Here is an 18,260-nt window from a genome sequence, read left to right as displayed (position 1 = left end):
CTCTTCTAGGGAAAAAATGACCAGTGTCTTATTGTTGCTTGCTTGATCTGCAGTTTGACTTGGATTCCATCTGGACCTTTATCTTTGGAGTCCCCGCCTCCAGCGGAACAGTGGTCTCTTCCATCCACAACGTGTGCACAGAATCTGCTTTCTTACTGCTGGGGATGCTGCGCAGCATGCTGAATTCAGTGAGTTCCAGACGGCCAGAGGGCTGGCAGCCCACAGCCCACGAGCAGTGCTGGCTACCGCACAGAGAAAGCTCGCTGCCATTTACCACAGCTGTCTGCTTGCCGTGGCTCTAGTCTCCACCGTTTTCTTACCTCTAATGTAAGGACAGGCAGTGTAGTTAAGACCCCAGATTACAGGCTGGAGGTGTGGCTCACTGGCTGACTCTCTGCCTGCTAAGTGGGAGGTGGGGTTTAAGCCCCAGCACTTAAGAGCGACCAGAAACCACAGACTCTGGAAACAAGGGTCCCACGCCTGGTATTCCAAATGCGCTAGCTTCTGTCTACATCTTAAGTTGAAACATCTTGTGATAACAGCATTTATCTCGTAGGTTATGAGGATTTCTGAGGTATTATATACACAAAATATATTAAAAGTATCATAAGTATCACCTAATATTACCACCATAAGATATATAGTAATAGATATGCATATAATCATTACTTTCATTTAGATGTTATTTTCCGTTCTAGTTGTTTAAAGAATAGCGGTTAGAAGAGTAGTGACAGAATCTACTCCTGTCTGTCTACAGGCACACTGTGAATGGTGGCCTAGCTTGTTACACAGCTTAGAATTGTATGTTAAGAGGAAATGCTAACCTAGAGTCCTTGCATTACTTGTATCTGATGGTTCTCATCTAAGAACAAAACAGCATTGAATTAAATGCATTCATTGCCTTTGAACTTTACTTTCCTGCTGGTCCATAAATAAATGTAAAATTCTATGTCGAGAAGCTGCGCTCAGGACAGGTCTCAGGAAATAGCATTTTTCAAATACTTAGATTTGCATACTGTCTTACGGAACACCACATGTTTGTCGGCTAGTGCTTGCAGGCACTGCACTGTGATGTAGTGGAAGATGTATAGGGAGAAATGACCTCTGCATTTTTAGTCTACTCCCGGCCTTCTGGCAGGATGCCCAGGAACAGGAAAGGCAGAGAGCTACTGTCGTACAGCCGTAGTCATGTTGATGCTAACAACTGTTCTTAGCCGTGCTCTGAGGAGGGCTGGCGGACAGTTTCTAAGGGTGTGGTTGTCCTCTGTCTGCTGGATGTGTTACATGTTTGCACATACATCTTTGATCATGTATGATTTATAAGGTTTCGGATCATTGATATGTGCAGTATTAGAAGAAGAATAAATAGTAAATCCCCCCTCTTTAATTTGAGACAAGGTCTCCTGTAGCCCAGGCTACCCTTAAACTTTCCCTGTAGCTGAGGATGACCTTAACTCCTGATGTTTCTCCCTCCTTTTCCCAAGAGCTGGCTTGCAGATGTTTGCACCAAGCCCAACGAAGCACCATTAGAAGCGTCTCTAACACAGCTGTTTTCTCTCGCCCTGCGTTAGCCCTGGCAGTCAGAAGAAGAGGGGTCGTGGCTCCGCGAGTACCCAGTGACCCTGATGCAGTTTTTCAGATACTTGTACCACAACGTTCCAGACCTCGCCTCCATGTGGATGAGTCCCGATTTCCTGTGTGCCTTAGCAGCCACCGTCTTCCCCTTCAACATTCGCCCTTACTCAGAGATGGTAAGAAGTCGGAGGGACTGGTCAGGCTGGAACTGGTCTGCTCTGGAGGAAGCACGTTTTTCCCCCTAAGTTACTGACTAGCTTGTCTGTCACCTTCTGTACCACGTCTCTGTCACTGTCCTCTGTCAGGGCCTCCCCCTACGAGATCCACGGACTGCACCCCTGCTTTCTGTCTCCATGCTGTTGTAAGCCCGTTGCTGGTTCCTCTGACCAGGCGACTGCTATTGCATGTCTTTACAGGAGATGGTGGCTGTGTGCTTAGAAACTGTTCTTCTCAGTAGCAGGATTCTAGCCAAACAAACTGGTTTTTGTTTTAGACAGTAGATGTTTGCTGGGTTTTATTTTTACCAAGTGATTTATAGGGTTGACTTTCTTCATCAGTGACAAAATGAGTGTGAGTCTTTTGCTCAACTTTTCTTACCTCGTTCAACCTTTTATTTTGTACTAACTTAACAGGAAAATATTAGTCTACAATCAGACAGACTACAAAGATGTCTGTCCTTTCAGAGAGGGCCAAAGAGATAGTTCACTCTTCCTGTTCCTGTCATGTATTGCAGGGTCGGAAGTGAACGCCCTTCTTCACACTAATTTTATCCTCTATATAAATGTGAAGTGCCCACTCCTGACTTATAGAGACAAACTGCAATGACCTTAACACTCTGCTGGCTTAGAGTTTTAGAGTCCTTGTTTTGGTTTAAAAAGTATGTATATACATATTTGTGTGTGTGTGTGCACGCGCACATGCACACATGTGCATACATATATGGACTTATAACATTTCCTTAACATCTCCTTTTCAACATCTGGGATTTGTCTACAGCTCTTTCTCTGGCTTGGCTGAAACTTATTGATATTTTGTTTAATTGATTTTGTTTAGCTGCAAAATAAAAACAAAAAGATAGCTCAGCCCTTGGGGCTTGCCATTATATAGATTCTTCTCTGACCAGTGACATTTGGCTTCTCAGCAGATAGCTTCAGATATGCAGGTACAATTGTCTCCATGACATCACGTCATGTATCTGAAGTGTTCATATTCCCCATAAAGCAGATGTATTACCAAGGGTCTGTTGGAAGTGTTGAGTAGCATGGCGCAGTGCCAGATTCCTGCCTTGAAAGCCAGGATAGAAGAGTCTGGTCCTGAGCTGACTAGCGTAACGGGAAGCAAAGGCTCAAGGGAAGTAGCCCTGCTTTCGATGTCGCTGCTGCCGCCTCTGCTGTCAGTTTTGGCAAGCATACAGGTGAGGTGTCAATATACACTCTAACGCGATTGCCCTTGATTCCTTCCGTCAGGTGACAGATCTCGATGACGAGGTTGGCTCTCCAGCAGAAGAATTTAAAGCCTTCGCCGCAGACACAGGCATGAATAGGAGCCAATCAGAGTACTGCAATGTGGGCACCAAGACATATTTAACCAATCATCCAGCTAAGAAGTTTGTTTTTGACTTCATGAGAGTCTTAATGATCGACAACCTCTGCCTCACCCCTGCTAGCAAGCAAACACCTCTAATTGATCTTTTGTTGGAGGTAAAGACAAGGAAATGCACGTATCATTTGCCCGCATTGCTTTTATAATGAAAACATTTGGAACCAATTAAGCTCTGCGCAGAATAGTTTGAGACTTCAAATTCTTCTGGGTAACGTACAGGAAATGTGTGAGAGTAAATAGTTTTCAATGCTACGTGGATGGCGAACCCTGTCACTTGGTTCCATTTTTATTTTTGTCCTTTCCTCAAGCATGTTTCTACTTTAGTCCTTTATCACCTTTTCTCCTATGGCAAACTTTTCCAATCAGGGCTCAGGAATACTGACTTTAATTTCTGTCACAGTGCTTCATCTCTGCCCTTGTGCTACGAGCAGAACTAGAGAAAAGGCCTTTGGGTGCAATGAGTAGGGTTTTATCTGCCCGTGTACACAGGCTGGAGTCAGCTCACAGGCACAGTGTGTGCGTGCCAGCCCCTGTAGACACTGCAGTCCATCCCACTGCCACCCACGGCTGCTCCCACTGTCCAGTGCATCTTCCAGCATGCTGTACTGCACATAGAAGGTACTCAGCACACGGTCAGTGACCTTTCCCAAGGGCAGCAGGCTTCTAGTTGTTCTCTCTCGTGGGGAGTGAGAGGATCAGTGGCACAGGAGAAAATGAGACTCTGCACTTGAGCGGTTTCTTTGCTGGCTGTAGATGTGAACTATCCCTGAAAACCACTCTCAGGTGTTCATCTAGAATTGGGCATCTCACTCAGTGATAGACTGTATAAGACTGTGGGTTTGATTCTAAACAACAGTGTCAAATGACCAAAACAAAATATTCATCTACTGACATCACTAAAGAAAATAGATTAGAGAGAGAGAATCTGAATGACTCATCCCTTGCCTGACCCTTCTGGGCAGTGCATGGAAACGGTACCAAAGAGTCCTTGCTTGTGCAAGGTGTGAGGTTAAGATGTGTGGGGACTGCTCTCTTCAAAGGGAGGGATGGAAACATGTCACATGCTCACAGCTAGACAAACAGAACAGATTTGTCTGCTCCCTCTGGTGGCAACTGTAGTTAACTTTTTAATTGCAACCTCAAAACCATGGAAGGTGTTTATCTCATTCTTTTGAAAACATCTCCATTTGGTCAATTAAAAGAAATCACTTGTGGAATTTAGAAGCATCTTAACCAAAACCACAATTTTTTGAAATTGGCAGAGAGAATCATGTGTCAGCAGTAAACCACACGATTAAAATCCTGCCTGATACAACTTGTTGCTCAGGAAACCTTGAGATGTTATAGAGCTAGATCTGGAGCTTGGTGGAACAGCTCGATGATGGAGACCAGTGGTAGAGGTCTGTGATGGAGCCTGGTGACAGAGCTGGTGAGAGCTCCATGATAGAGCTCAGTGCTGGAGCCTGGTGATGGAGCTCAGTGGCAGAGCTCTGTGATGGAGCTTGGTGATAGAATTTGGTGAGAACTCCATGATAGAGCCTGGTGATGGAGCTCAGTGGTGGAGTTCAGTGATAGAGCTCCCTGGCGGAGCCTGGTGATGGAGCTCAGTGGTGGAGATCAGGAGAGCGGTGACAGTGCTCCACCATGGAGCTCTATAGCGGAGTCTGGTAATAGAGCTCAGTGATGAACAAACAAACAGAACAGCTCAAGAAGGGAGATGGATAGCACCTTAGTATCTAGGGGGGAAAAAACCCTCAAAACTAAACACTGGAATCACAAGATGGTTTTCAACAGAAATGTGCAGGAAGGATAAAGGCTCCAAGGTTGGCATAGAGGTAAGGGAATGGGGCAGGTGTGCCTGGCCAGTGAGAGCATCTCTTCAGCTCCTGAGAACACTGACAGCTAAGCAACTGGTCATGAGTAACTTAGGGACCTGTGTTTTTGTTTTGTATGTAAGCAGGAATGATATATTATATTTTGGAATATGTATTATATTTATAATTATATATTGACCTGTGTCAACCTCAAGAATGGTCTCATTGTTGGTGTGTAGAGTTGTGCCTTTTGGACTGGAGAGCTGAGTGTGAGGATTGTAGTCTGGGAACAACAGCAGTGTCAGATTGAAGCCCTGGGAGATGTTAAACTCTTTAAAGCTACAGGCAGATTTTCATGTCTTGATCCCCTGTAACAGTTGGCACAGTCCCTTTGTGTGCTGTGTAATAACTCAACTACATCCCTGCCCAACAGGGAGAGAGAACTCCATCTTCACCAGAAAGGGTGATGCTTGTTCTTAAAAAACAGAAATGGAGAGCTAGCTCAGGCACCACACGTGCCTACGTAAGCATACATGTAAATAAAAGTAACTTGCAACAGTAAAGAACTTTACACACTTATATATCTATATACAAATCAGTCTAGTTAATATTACTGTTTTCCATGCCTTCCTTAAAAAGCATGATTGTTAATCTTCTGACTCAAGAGCCGAGCTGTGTGTTTACTGCCTCCCGCACGAAGGGAGGGCCTTAAACACGTTAATCTGCCCACTGGGAACCATACTCTCTTCTGTCTGATTAGTGTTAGTTTTGTCATGGGAAAACGTGCTTTCTTGATATCTGCCAACAGAATCCCGTTCCTGTAGAGTGTGTTGAGTGTGACGTGGTGCCCGTGTTCCCTGTTCATAGAGAATGGATTGAGTGTGACGTGGTGCCCGTGTTCCCTGTTCCTGTAGAATGGATTGAGTGTGACGTGGTGCCCGTGTTCCCTGTTCATAGAGAATGGATTGAGTGTGACGTGGTGCCCGTGTTCCCTGTTCCTGTAGAATAGCTTGAGTGTGACGTGGTGCCCGTGTTCCCTGTTCCTGTAGAATGGCTTGAGTGTGACACTGAGGTGAAAGCTTAGGACACAGTTGAACTGCATTCTGACAGCTGTTTCTATTGGTTGTTAGGGCGGCAACCTAGCTTTCAAGTACAGGACCTGGCAGATGGCCAGACACTAGGGATCCTTGGGTTGTCCTAAAGTGTCAGGCCTTTGACACACAGTGGACAATTCCAAATGTCATAATGTTCTTGGTTTGTAGACAGGAATGCTGTTGGTTTGTATTTGTAGACAGGAATGCTGTTGGTTTGTATTTGTAGACAGGAATGCTGTTGGTTTGTATGTGTAGACAGGAATGCTGTTGGTTTGAATTCGTAGACAGGAATGCTGTTGGTTTGTATTTGTAGACAGCAATGCTGTTGGTTTGTATTTGTAGACAGGGATGCTGTTGGTTTGTGTTTGTAGGCAGAGGCATGCTGTTGGTGGTTTGCAAACATGAAAACAGAGCCAGGACTGTTTCTGACCATCGTACCTGGTCCTAATGGCTGGCTTAGCCTGCTTTCTTATACAACCAGGGCAACCTGTCTAGGGACGGCACAGTCCACAGTGAGCTATACCTGCCCACATTGATCAGTAATCAAGAAAATGACCCACAGGTTGCTCACAGGGCAGCCTGGTCAGGGTACTTCCTCCATCGAGAGTATCTCTTCCAAAATGGCTCAAGGTTTGTGTGAAGTTGACAAAAACCAACAGTCACCCTTTGTCTCTAAAATAGGAATTTCCCCATTTCAAAGTGGCATTTGCCAGTTAAGGAGGGCATAAATGTATATACCAGAGCACATAAGAACATGCTAATGAGTTCTTTAACAGTTAGGCTGCGGAGTCCCAACAGGACCATTCTAACTAGGCAGTGAGGGCCAGTAAGGAATGGAAGTTTCATCATCGCTTTGAAGACTCGGGGGACTAAATTCCTGTATAACTCAGTCACCATAAATAAGTCTTCACCTTCTGGAGCTAGAAGTTAAAAAACATTTTTGTTTTTTAAATAAAACTTAAGTACTGATCAGTGATGAGACACTTAGCAGTGTGGCCTGCTTTCATCAGGTGGCCCCGTCTTTGTATGGTTAGGTTTCCTCCTGATCCCCGTGTGCGTGTTGTTTTACTTAGGCCTCTCCTGAACGATCTACAAGAACGCAGCAGAAGGAATTCCAGACACACATTTTGGATAGCGTGATGGACCACTTGCTTGCAGCTGACGTGTTATTGGGTAATTCTGTGTTTATTTTTGTTTTAAAAGTGCATACATTACCACTTTCCTCTCTCTAATCTTCCTTCTTTCTTTTCTGTCTGACCTCTTTGTTTGAGATGATCTATTCACATTTTTGCATACAGCAGCGTGTTGTCATCGCTATATAGTGCTATGTCACATGTACGCATGCTTATTAGTACTATTGCTGATAGATATATAGAAGGTTCCTGTTAGAGACAACGCCATTAAAACTGCTGTGAACATTGTTATTCAGGAGCCACAAGCGTGTATGTTCCATGTGTCTGTTGGGTAGTGGGATCTCAGGTATGTGCACGCTATTCTTCAGGTCGGCTTTGGGTCAGAAAGTCAGAAGGCACTGGACTATATTCTTTCAAGGCATTTGTATTGAGTTGCAATACAAATTAACACTTGAGAAAGTCATTTACAATAGACACATCACTTTTGTATCAAACAACATGAAATTTCTGAGAGAAGAAAATGTTTTAGTTCAAAGCCAGGAATAGCTGCCCGCCTGTCATCCAGGCGTGACTCCAGATGCTGCATCAGGAGGACTGCAAGTTCAAGGAAAGCCTAGGCTACCTAGTGAGACCCTCTTGGAAAGGGAAACTATACACGTTTGAACAGTTTACTCCCTGACCTACTCTGAGTGATCATATGAATCATAGAACCTTTCTGGTAAATTAGCATTTTCATAAAGTAATTTGCCAGGACATCTTAACTATTGCCTTAATATGTAACTGAATTTTTATCACAAATGTCAATTTACATTTTGTGCCTGTTTTTATCCCCTGAGATCATCTCTTTAGAAGTGGAGGTAATCAGTGATCTGTGTTGTCTCCACAGTATAGGGGGGTGACACTGGGGTCCCCTGGTTAGGGAGCCTGCACTCCTAGTCACAGCTGTCTGTGGCACCTGCCTGAGGTGCCTCGGTGTCAGCCGTTTTGTGAATCTCATGCCCGCACGCGTCACTTGGTTGCTGTGGGAAGTGCGCCACAACAGTCTTGCTGAGAAAGCTCCCCTCCCACCCACACCCCCGTTCATTATTCACACTTAATCCATCTTTAATTGAACTTTTTATCGGGTGAAGATGCGCTGATGCTGAGGTTCTGGCTGCAGAACTCTTAGCTTCTCACAGGCTGTCCTTAGGTGTAGGAGTGTTCACAGGGACTTCCAGCCACAAAGCTCGTAACCTGGTAAAAAAATAATCTTTTCCATGTTTATCCTGATTTCTGGCCAGGCACATCATTTTCTTAAAACCTGTGGCCATGTTTCGTGAGGACTGGGTACACTTGTCTTGCCCTAGCCTGGTGTCTTTGGTCTTGTGCTGGTAGATGTCAATTTTCTTAGATATCTTTTCCTACTTGGACTTAGGGGAGGATGCATCTCTGCCCATTACCAGTGGAGGAAGCTACCAGGTGCTGGTGAACAACGTATTTTATTTCACACAGCGTGTGGTGGACAAGCTTTGGCAAGGCATGTTCAACAAAGAATCTAAACTTCTTATAGATTTTATAATTCAACTCATTGCACAGGTAATCCATCGTCTCTATTAACTGTGGAGCACACGTTTTTCTTTTAACTTTTTCCTGTGGTGTCAGAATCATTGGAAGTAGGTATAATTAATATGATAATGAAGATTAACATTTGATACACCCAAACTTTGTAAAGGTGAATTGAGAAATATCGAATCCTCCTCCCTTATCTGCAGCCAGTGCTCTCTTACAGAAGTGCCTGGGTTTCAAACTGATCCTTCTCCTGCCGACCCTTTCCAACCCAAGCACTTCACATGCCTTAAGTTGATACAACTTGATAAGCTTTTATAGTGTCGTGTGAAGACTACGGGGCATGAGATGAGATGTCCCTTCATCTGTGAGCCTCCAGTTCACTGTCATCCATATTCCTTTGAGAATGTCATTCCCCCATACGTGCTGGACCAAAGAGCATTGGTCAGGCTTGGCACACATCTTACTTACTTTATCATGTAGAAAAGTAGGGTTACTTTTCCATGTATATAATGGGTTAACGTTTTTATGGGTTTTATATTTTGGTGTTTGTATGTGTGTGTTACTTTGTAATTTTTTTTCTATTTCATTTTTTTATTCTGATTTTTTGTTTGTTTGCCTGTTTGTTTTCTAAAGAGAACGACAGAAGGGTGCGTCTCTGAGTGGGTGGGGAAAATCCAGGAATAGTTGGAAAGGAAAACTGAGATCAGAATCCATTGTATGAAGAAAAAAATTCAATAAAACAGGCAAATTCCCTTTTATAGTTACATGAATGACATGTGGTGATATGAACATATTTAAAGATGTAAAAAGTAAATGAAAGAGAAAAAAAATTCTCATCTCCATGCCAAGCTGCAACACTTTCCCTGTGCCATGTTCAGCTGGTGTATGGTAGCGGGTACTTAAGCCAGAGACAGTTCTCAGGTGAGGGATGAAGCCAGAGCACAGGACTGCCCTCACTGACTCTCCTGGGATTTCTCCAGTTGCCATAGAGTTGCCACTCAAGCTAACAGAGTTGGCTTGGGGGAAGCTTCCTCCCAGGTGACATCTGCGTGTTCTCAGGCATGGATCTCCTCACTGGGGGCTATAAAAGGCTCTAACATTCTAAAATTGCATTTATGTGATCTTGGGTTCTGAATCCGTATGAGCAATGACACCCATTGCATGATAGCTGGCTTGAGCGTGCCTGTGAATGACAGCGGGTTTTACGTTTCGTCCTGTTACTGAAAACCTATCTTTCGTTCCTTTAGTCAAAGAGAAGATCACAGGGATTGTCGCTTGATGCGGTCTATCACTGCCTCAATAGGACCATCTTGTACCAGTTCTCACGTGCACACAAAACTGTCCCTCAGCAAGTGGCTCTCCTTGATTCACTCAGGGTCCTTACTGTAAACCGCAACTTGATCCTGGGACCCGGCAACCACGACCAAGAATTCATTAGCTGTCTTGCTCACTGCCTGATTAATCTGCATGTTGGAAGGTAAGTTTCTCGGGTTCTGTCTGTCCTGTTGTCTTGATAGCATCCCATCAGAACTCTTCATTTTCCTTTTCCCTTCAATGAATTTTATTTACTGCTTTATCGGCAAGTGTTGCATTTCAGCAGAGATAGTGAGGATTGTTCTCTTTTTACTTTAACATCTTTAAATGTGTTAATAATATCTAACTCATGTAATTGTAAAAAGAAAATTGCTTTTTTATTGAAAAAAAATTGTTCTCATACAATAGATTCCAATCATGGTTTTCCCTCCAGCTCCTCCCAGAGCCTATCAACCCAACTACCACCTCTCCCTCCCCCCCCTCTTAAACAAACAAGCAAAAAACACACAAACCAGAATAAGAAGAAAACAGGGATAAACAAGAAACACACAGGCACATCCATGCACAAGCAAAATCCATAAAAGTACAAAGCTAGAAAGCATAATGTAAAAGCAAAAGACCAGTAAGATTAAAAAAGAATCTCAAAGCAGTATTCTCATACAAAAACGCCTTGGGGTCTTTCTGTGTTGGCCATCTACTGCTGTAGAAGGGAGAACCATGTGTGTAATCACCTCCAGGGGGTAGAGCTTGACTTCAGGGCAGCTGCAGATGAAACAAAGGGGAGCACCGGGGAGGACCCTGGCATGCAGCAGTGTTTTTAGAGAAGTGATCCTTTGCAATTTTAAGATAAACACTGTCTAAAAGCCGTTACTGTGCCATGGCCATCTTGATCTCTAAAGGGGCTTTGAGCTATGTGTAGCTAAGTGCATTTGTGAGCTCAGCCCTCAGAAATGATACGTTTGTGTCAAACCAGGAGTCCTGTTTGCATCTGCAGAATGTCTGTGCTAGCCAAGGAATGATGGCATGTGGCCGGTGTCCACACGTGTCTGCACAGTGATTCACAGTCATTATGTCTCTCAGCTATAATCATGCCTTCACAGTGGAATCTGGTTTGACTGTTTCAGCAACGTGGAAGGATTTGGCTTGGAAGCAGAAGCACGCATGACCACGTGGCACATCATGATTCCCTCAGACATTGAACCCGACGGGGGCTACAGCCAAGATATCAGTGAAGGTAACTGCCCCTCTGGCTGTGGTTGTGGTGCATCTCCAGGTTTAGACATAACAACTGGTTTCAGAAACCACTCACCTAGCCAACCTGTCCGTCTGCCAACCTCCACAGACAGTCTCGAATGCCGAGAACTGTGAGGCTGGCAAAGCCAACCTTCAGCCTCCTCGTGAAAGTCGGTGGCCTTTGTGCTGCAGTCAAGAACATGGTACTGTCTAGAAAGAGAGCCTGGTGCTTGTGCTGGCATGTCCCTGTTAAAGGCTGGTGGTCAGTGGGACCATCTCATCTTTTTGCTTAGACTGACCTTGAACTATGTATGCAAATCTAGCCCTGAGATGGCAGTGATCCTCCTGCTTCAGGCTCCCACATCTTACTTTCTTTTTTAGAATCTCATCTTTCCCAGCTCAATAAACATCACGTACGTTGATTTCTTCATGTGTTCCAGTTACTACATAGTGTCTGTCTCCCAGCAATCCCATGGGGTGGTATAATGTGTGGTCCTCTCCTGGGAAGGCCAGAGCTCAGAGTCTCCCCTTCATTCCTTTATCTAAGCAATTGGTGCTTCTGTCTTCTACTAAAATGTCTTGGTCCCCAAAACTGAGATTTGCCCCTCAGAACTGGAGGTCTAGAAACTTTGTTCCTGCAGTGTGCTCTGTAGACTCACTTGGAACTCTAAGACCGTAGATCTATTGAATAAGAATCTCCAGGGATGACAATGGCTGTCTGTCACAAGCCCTCAGAGGGATTCTGAGGCTTGCTAAGGATGGGTCAGCTGCTGTCGGTGGGAAGATAAACTGATTCAGCCACCATGAGAGTGAGTGTGGAGGTTCCTCAAAAAACGTAAAAAAGGGAGCCAGCTGTGGTGGTGCACGCCTTAACACCAGCACTCAGGAGGTAGAAGCAGGCAAATATGTGCAAGTTCAAGGCCAATAGCCAAAGCTGCGTAGTGAACTCTGTCTCAAAGAAAAGAAGAGCTACCTGACTTGTTCCTCTCCTGGGTGTATACCCGAAGATCTAAGTCAGCCTACTCAGAGATATTTGCCCGTCCATATGTGTGTCTCTGCTGTTCTGTTACACAAAATAGCCAAGAAATAGAACCAGCCTAGGAAAAAAAAAAATGTGTCCATAGTCATGACATTATTTTGTTGACCAAAATGAAAAATGAAACCTTGCCGAAAGATAAAACCGAAAAACCATTGTTAGTGAGCAAAGCTGAGCTGAGAAAGAAATGCTCTGTTTGTTTTCATGTGGAATCTATATTTGACAGACAGACAGACAGACAGAGGTCATAAGAGTTAAAGGGGTCACCGTGAGAGAACAGGGAGAGATGGTAGGGGGGGGGAGTGGGAAGAATGGGGGAGCTACCGAGGGGGAGGAAGAGTGCCAGCAAGAGTGGGGGACCATGGGAGGCATGAATAAGGGTTACGTGTGTGTGTGAGATGCCATGGCGACCCCCATTGTTTGTGCTGTAACTTAAAATTCATTTATAGAAAGAAATATGTTAAAATTTGTTTTTAGGGGCCCGAGGATATAGCCCTGGCAGAGTACTTGAGTGCCACAGATGGGACCCTAGGTTCAGTTGAGGGTAAAGGACAGCAGAGATATCAATTCTTTCTGAAAGTCAGTAGATAAATGAACAGTACATCATTTTCACAGGATGGAAAGGTTTTCTGGAATGTTTTCTACATTGGCAGAACTTAACTTTGGCTTATCTAAATTAAGTAACTCTCTTCAATGAACTGAATATAATCTAATTCTAAAATTGTGTGTTACAATTAAATACAACAGTTCAAATTCCTAGGTGGGAAGCATGAGGGAAACGGCTGCCTTCGTGTCTCTCTGGATCCTTTTCTTTCTTTCCATTTTCAAGGGCGTCAGCTTCTTATTAAAGCCGTCAACAGAGTCTGGACTGAGCTGATCCACAGTAAGAAGCAAGTCCTGGAGGAGCTTTTCCGAGTCAGCCTGCCCGTGAACGACAGGGGCCACGTGGACATAGCCACCGCACGACCACTCATCGAAGAGGCTGGTTTGAAATGCTGGCAGAATCATTTGGGTGAGAAGGCCCTCTGAGACCCTGTGGCTGCTGCCCCATGTCACTCTGTGCAGCTAAGGCTCTGCACTGTCCACGCGTGAGCTTAGAGAGTAACGCACTGCTGTGGATGTCACTGTCTCAGCTCCGTGTCCACGTCCGCGCCCTTTATCCTTAAAGTATGTCCTTAAAAGTGCCTTGGTAGCTGCTTTTTATCATATTAGGTACAAACTAATTTGTTGGGTGATGTTAAGGAGCTATGTTATGGACCCTCAGTGGTATACAGTGTTTAGGCTTATACTTCCTAGTTTTCCTCAAATCTAAGACATTTTGTGTTCCGAAACATTCTCAACCACAAATGTTTTGAGATAATAGATTGTGAATAATTAACATAGAGACACATTCTAATTTAAATAAATTTTCATTTTAGTAGAAGAGAGTGACATTACAACCAAATATAAATTCAGCTACCGCACTAGTTCTCAAGCACCTGACCTTAAACAGGACCAGCAATAAATAATCTGTGGCACCTCCAAGAAACTGAGATGAGCGTCTTTTAGTAATTGGAGCAGATCTTCATCTGCGGTGACTCGTCCCCAGATGGGCTCGCAAGCACAGGAGAGGTGCAGGGAGCTCTGTTCCTGTGTTGCTGTGTTTTCTGTATCTGCATGCCTGCAGCTGCATTTACACGGGCTCAGATATGAACTAGAACAGCCATGGATTGTACTGTGATAGGCACGTTCATGTTCCGGGAATATGGTCCGATCTTCCAGATCTCATTTCCTATTACTGCATTGCAGCCATTGTCTCCGACTGGGGGCTGCAGCTCAAGGAAGGGAGTGGTGGTCACGGGGAGATGGCTGTGATCTGTAACCAGAGCATGGAAGAGTCAAGGCCTAGTAAATGCATGATGAATTGTACAATTGCTTAATTCTGTATTTGCAGCCCATGAGAAGAAGTGCATAAGTCGGGGAGAAGCCTTGGTGCCTACCACACAATCCAAACTGTCGCGGGTCAGCAGCGGCTTCGGCCTTTCCAAACTGACAGGGTCGAGAAGGAATCGAAAGGAAAGCGGCCTTCACAAACACAACCCTTCCACCCAGGTACAAGACTTAGTGCTGTGGCTCATACCTCGAAGATTTTTGTATCTCCAGGTCTAGTTTCGGTGGTTTATTATTTATTTATTTGTGCATATGAGTGCTCTATCTGCATGTATGCCAGCATGACAGAAGAGAGCATCAGACAGAAAAGGTCACTAGATCTCATTATAGATGGTTGTGAGCCAACATGTGGTTGCTGGGAATTGAACTCAGGACCTCCGAAGGAGTAGGCAGTGCTCTTAACCACTGAGCCATCTCTCCAGCGGTGTTTTATTTAATACTGTTCACATATGCAAGCAAAAGGTTTGATGTTGAACTGTTCTGCATTCTGCTTGATAAGAGAGAGGTGACAGGTTCCGGTGTCTTCATCTTGTAAGATGCACGTGGCACTGAGTATGAGAATCCACTGAATAGCTGGAGCAAGTGACAGACGGATAACATTTTCAGAGTTTTCCATAATTGTAGAAATTGTTAGGAGTGACAGAGGAATGTTTATGGTCTAGTTGTAAATACTTGATTGGTTTGTTTCAATCTTATCTGCCTCCTCCATTAATTTTTCATCCTCATTCGTCATGACCCTTAGGCCAGTGGCAGTGTGAAAAGGGTCTGAAGGACTTGGTATGTGCCCAGCATGTGTTGTGCCATAGTGGGCTTCTAAGAAGCCAACTTTGAGGAGGATCCAGTATACAGGAAGGGGATTAAGAAATGTCCTCAGAGCCCATCCCAATGGACCCAGTGTACAGGAAGGGGATTGGGGATGTCCTGAGAGCTCATCCCTATGGATCCAGTATACAGGAAGGGGATTAGGAAATGTCCTCAGAGCCCATCCCAATGGACCCAGTGTACAGGAAGGGGATTGGGGATGTCCTGAGAGCTCATCCCTATGGATCCAGTATGCAGGAAGGGGGTTGGGGATGTCCTCAGAGCCCATCCCAATGGACCCAGTATACAGGAAGGGGATTGGGGATGTCCTGAGAGCTCATCCCTATGGATCCAGTATGCAGGAAGGGGGTTGGGGATGTCCTCAGAGCCCATCCCTATGGAAAAGATGGGAACTGGGAAGTATCACGCTATAGTGTACTTTACTCTACATGGCTGGAGACAGAGTTTTTGGCCAAATTTTATGTCACTGTTCGGCACTAATTTCAGGCTCATCCCCCCCCCCCCCCCCAAAAAAATTCAGAAAATGCTAAGGTTCTTTTTTTACGGTTTGCTAGGAGATCTCCCAATGGATGTTTACACATATCGCTGTTGTGCGTGACCTGGTGGACACACAGTACAAGGAATATCAGGAGGTGAGCATCTGCAACACTGGCCCCAGTGTCCTGCACCCTTGGGTGAGATGTTTGCTGTCTCTTTTAAATATCAAGTGCTTGTTCACAGCAAACCCCACTCCTCATGAAGCCATCAGCCTTCTTTCCTTAAACTACAACTAAAATATGATTTATTATATTTACTCAAATGACCTGGTTGCATTTGTTTTCCAATTACAACTTCTTTTCAGGTCATTTGTGTTCTTTATCATTGAAAAGCACCCTGGCCTCTCTCCCTGCAGCGCCAGCAGAACGCTCTGAAGTACGTGACGGAGGAGTGGTGCCAGATGGAGTGCGAGCTCCTGCGGGAGCGCGGGCTGTGGGGCCCGCCCATCGGCTCCCACCTGGACAAGTGGATGTTAGAGATGACGGAGGGGCCCTGCCGGATGAGGAAGAAGATGGTGCGCAATGACATGTTCTACAACCACTACCCTTACGTGCCGGAGACGGAACAGGAGACCAGCGTGGCGGTGAGTCGGTCAGCCTTCCTGGTGGCTCCTTTTTCCTTGTTAGTGGATGACCTGTTAGGTAACACTGTAACTGGAGGACTGTGTCTGTATACCTGTGGCATCACCATGAGGCAGAACACATGTTGCATGTTACAGTGTGTTGTAGAACCTCTTTAGGTCCACCTTTTCATGTTTAAAATTGGAAGCGAGTTCTCCCTCACAGGACTGTTAGGATTATGTCGGTTGAGTATTAAGAGAGTAGCTTCTACCATAGGGTAAGCACGCAGCAGCTCCTATCTCTCCTTGTGGGAGTCCAGGCTCCATTCACCTGTGGCTCCATCCCTTGTTCAGTGCTGCCTAGGATGCAGGCCCTCACGTCAGCACCCGTGCCCGTCCACAGTGCTGCCTCGAATACAGGTCCCTTCATCAACATCCGTGCCCGTCCACAGTGCTGCCTAGAATACAGGTCCCTGCATCGACATCTGTGTCCGTCCACAGTGCTGCCTAGAATACAGGTCCCTGCATCAACATCCGTGCCCGTCCACAGTGCTGCCTAGAATACAGGTCCCTGCATCAACATCCATGCCCGTCCACAGATAAACAGAAAATGCAGCTCGTATGAGGTTGGAACACTTGAGATTGTAAAAGAAGGGTATGCTGTCATTTTCTTACACCTGGGTGTATTTGCAGACATGTCAAGTGGAGGAAGGGAGGTGCATAGAGGGAGTTCCCCCCCCCCCCATTCCCCTTTGTGTGATGTCAAAGGCAATGAGCAGAAGGAGTGTGGTAGCCAGGGAGCAGGGTGTGGCCAGGCTGTAGTGGGACACTGACTACATTTAGCAGACCTGTTCCCCACCGAGGAACTAGAGCTAACGGTGAAGTTTTATATGTTTCAGGATTCGTATGCTCCTTACAAAAGTGATAGAATTTGAAGTAATCATCTGTTAGTTTATGAAGTCACTGCAAACTGTACAGTACACGTATACTATCTCTTTTACCTCATAAACATACATGGTAGAATTTGTCAGTTTACAATTTTTTTTCAAGAGAAGATTTTAGACTCTATTAATCAATAGTTCCTTAAAACTGCTTTTCTCAATGTGTTAGTTCCATCAAGAACAACATACAGTGTCTCTACCTCCAAATGTGGACACATTGTGAACACAGCAACCCCCGTATTCTGCAGGCTTTTCTAGCACCTGCTTTGTGAGAGCAGAGCAGTAGTCTTTAGGTTTTGATTGTTGCCTCCATTAAGTCCTTAAGGGTTAAAGCCTAGTGTTGTTTGTCCCTGCCATCCAGAACCAAAATAATCACACAGAAACTATTATATTTAAATCACTGCTTGGCCCATTAGCTCAAGCTTCTTATTAGCTAACTCTTACATATTAATTTAACCCATTTCTAGTAATCTGTATATTGCCACATGGCTGTGGCTTACTGACTAAAGTTCTGTCGGGTTCCAGCAGGGCTCCATGGCTTCTCTCTCACTCCATCTTTCTTTCACCCAGCATTCAGTTTAGCTGTCCCGGCCTAGTTCTGTTCCCCTATAGCTCTGCTATAGGCCCAAGGAAGTTCTTTATTAACCAAAGATATTCACACCATACAGAGGGAATCCAACATCACCTCCCCTTTTCTGTTTAAATGAAAAGGAAGGTTTTAACTTTAACATAGTAAAATTACATATAACAAAACAGGTATCAAGCAAGAATTATAGTTACAATATTTATATCTACTTTATCTCTTATCATAACTAAGGAAAACTATATTATTAGTACCTACTCTTCAGCTCCATCAAAGACTCCAGAGGATATAATATTACCTAAGGAAACAGGAAGTACATTGTAAGCAACTTGCAACACTCTAAAGATGACAGAGACATCTCGCTGTCTGGACAGTCAGCCAAAATTCTTCTGTACCGTTGGGGCGTCCATCTTCAGCCTACTGGCCCATAGTATCCAGCAAACTTTTTCATGAAGCAGGAAATCTCAAAGACAGTTCAGCCTATATTGGCAGTTTGTCATTCATGTTCTTCTGTGTCCTGCAGAATGTCTAGCAGGCTCT

General features: G+C 44.7%; 1 protein-coding gene across 6 annotated transcripts in view; it reads left to right on the top strand.

The window, feature by feature from the left end:
• Positions 1-18,260, top strand: part of Wdfy3 (WD repeat and FYVE domain containing 3) — a 248,977-nt gene that overhangs the window by 185,654 nt on the left and 45,063 nt on the right. For all 6 annotated transcript variants that reach the window (XM_041642101.1, XM_041642100.1, XM_041642098.1 and 3 more), the window contains 11 exons: positions 54-188; positions 1,572-1,751; positions 3,042-3,275; positions 7,159-7,258; positions 8,633-8,793; positions 10,014-10,243; positions 11,205-11,314; positions 13,179-13,361; positions 14,283-14,440; positions 15,655-15,732; positions 15,993-16,220. In XM_041642101.1, the coding sequence (XP_041498035.1) occupies positions 54-188; positions 1,572-1,751; positions 3,042-3,275; positions 7,159-7,258; positions 8,633-8,793; positions 10,014-10,243; positions 11,205-11,314; positions 13,179-13,361; positions 14,283-14,440; positions 15,655-15,732; positions 15,993-16,220 (1,797 nt within the window). The remainder of the gene's footprint in view (positions 1-53; positions 189-1,571; positions 1,752-3,041; positions 3,276-7,158; positions 7,259-8,632; positions 8,794-10,013; positions 10,244-11,204; positions 11,315-13,178; positions 13,362-14,282; positions 14,441-15,654; positions 15,733-15,992; positions 16,221-18,260) is intronic.

This window comes from Microtus oregoni, unplaced genomic scaffold (assembly GCF_018167655.1).
Source record: "Microtus oregoni isolate MIOR12 unplaced genomic scaffold, Mior012 000072F_ref0000427, whole genome shotgun sequence".
NCBI classification, from domain to species: domain Eukaryota; kingdom Metazoa; phylum Chordata; class Mammalia; order Rodentia; family Cricetidae; genus Microtus; species Microtus oregoni.
This window is presented reverse-complemented; position numbering and strand designations above follow the sequence as displayed.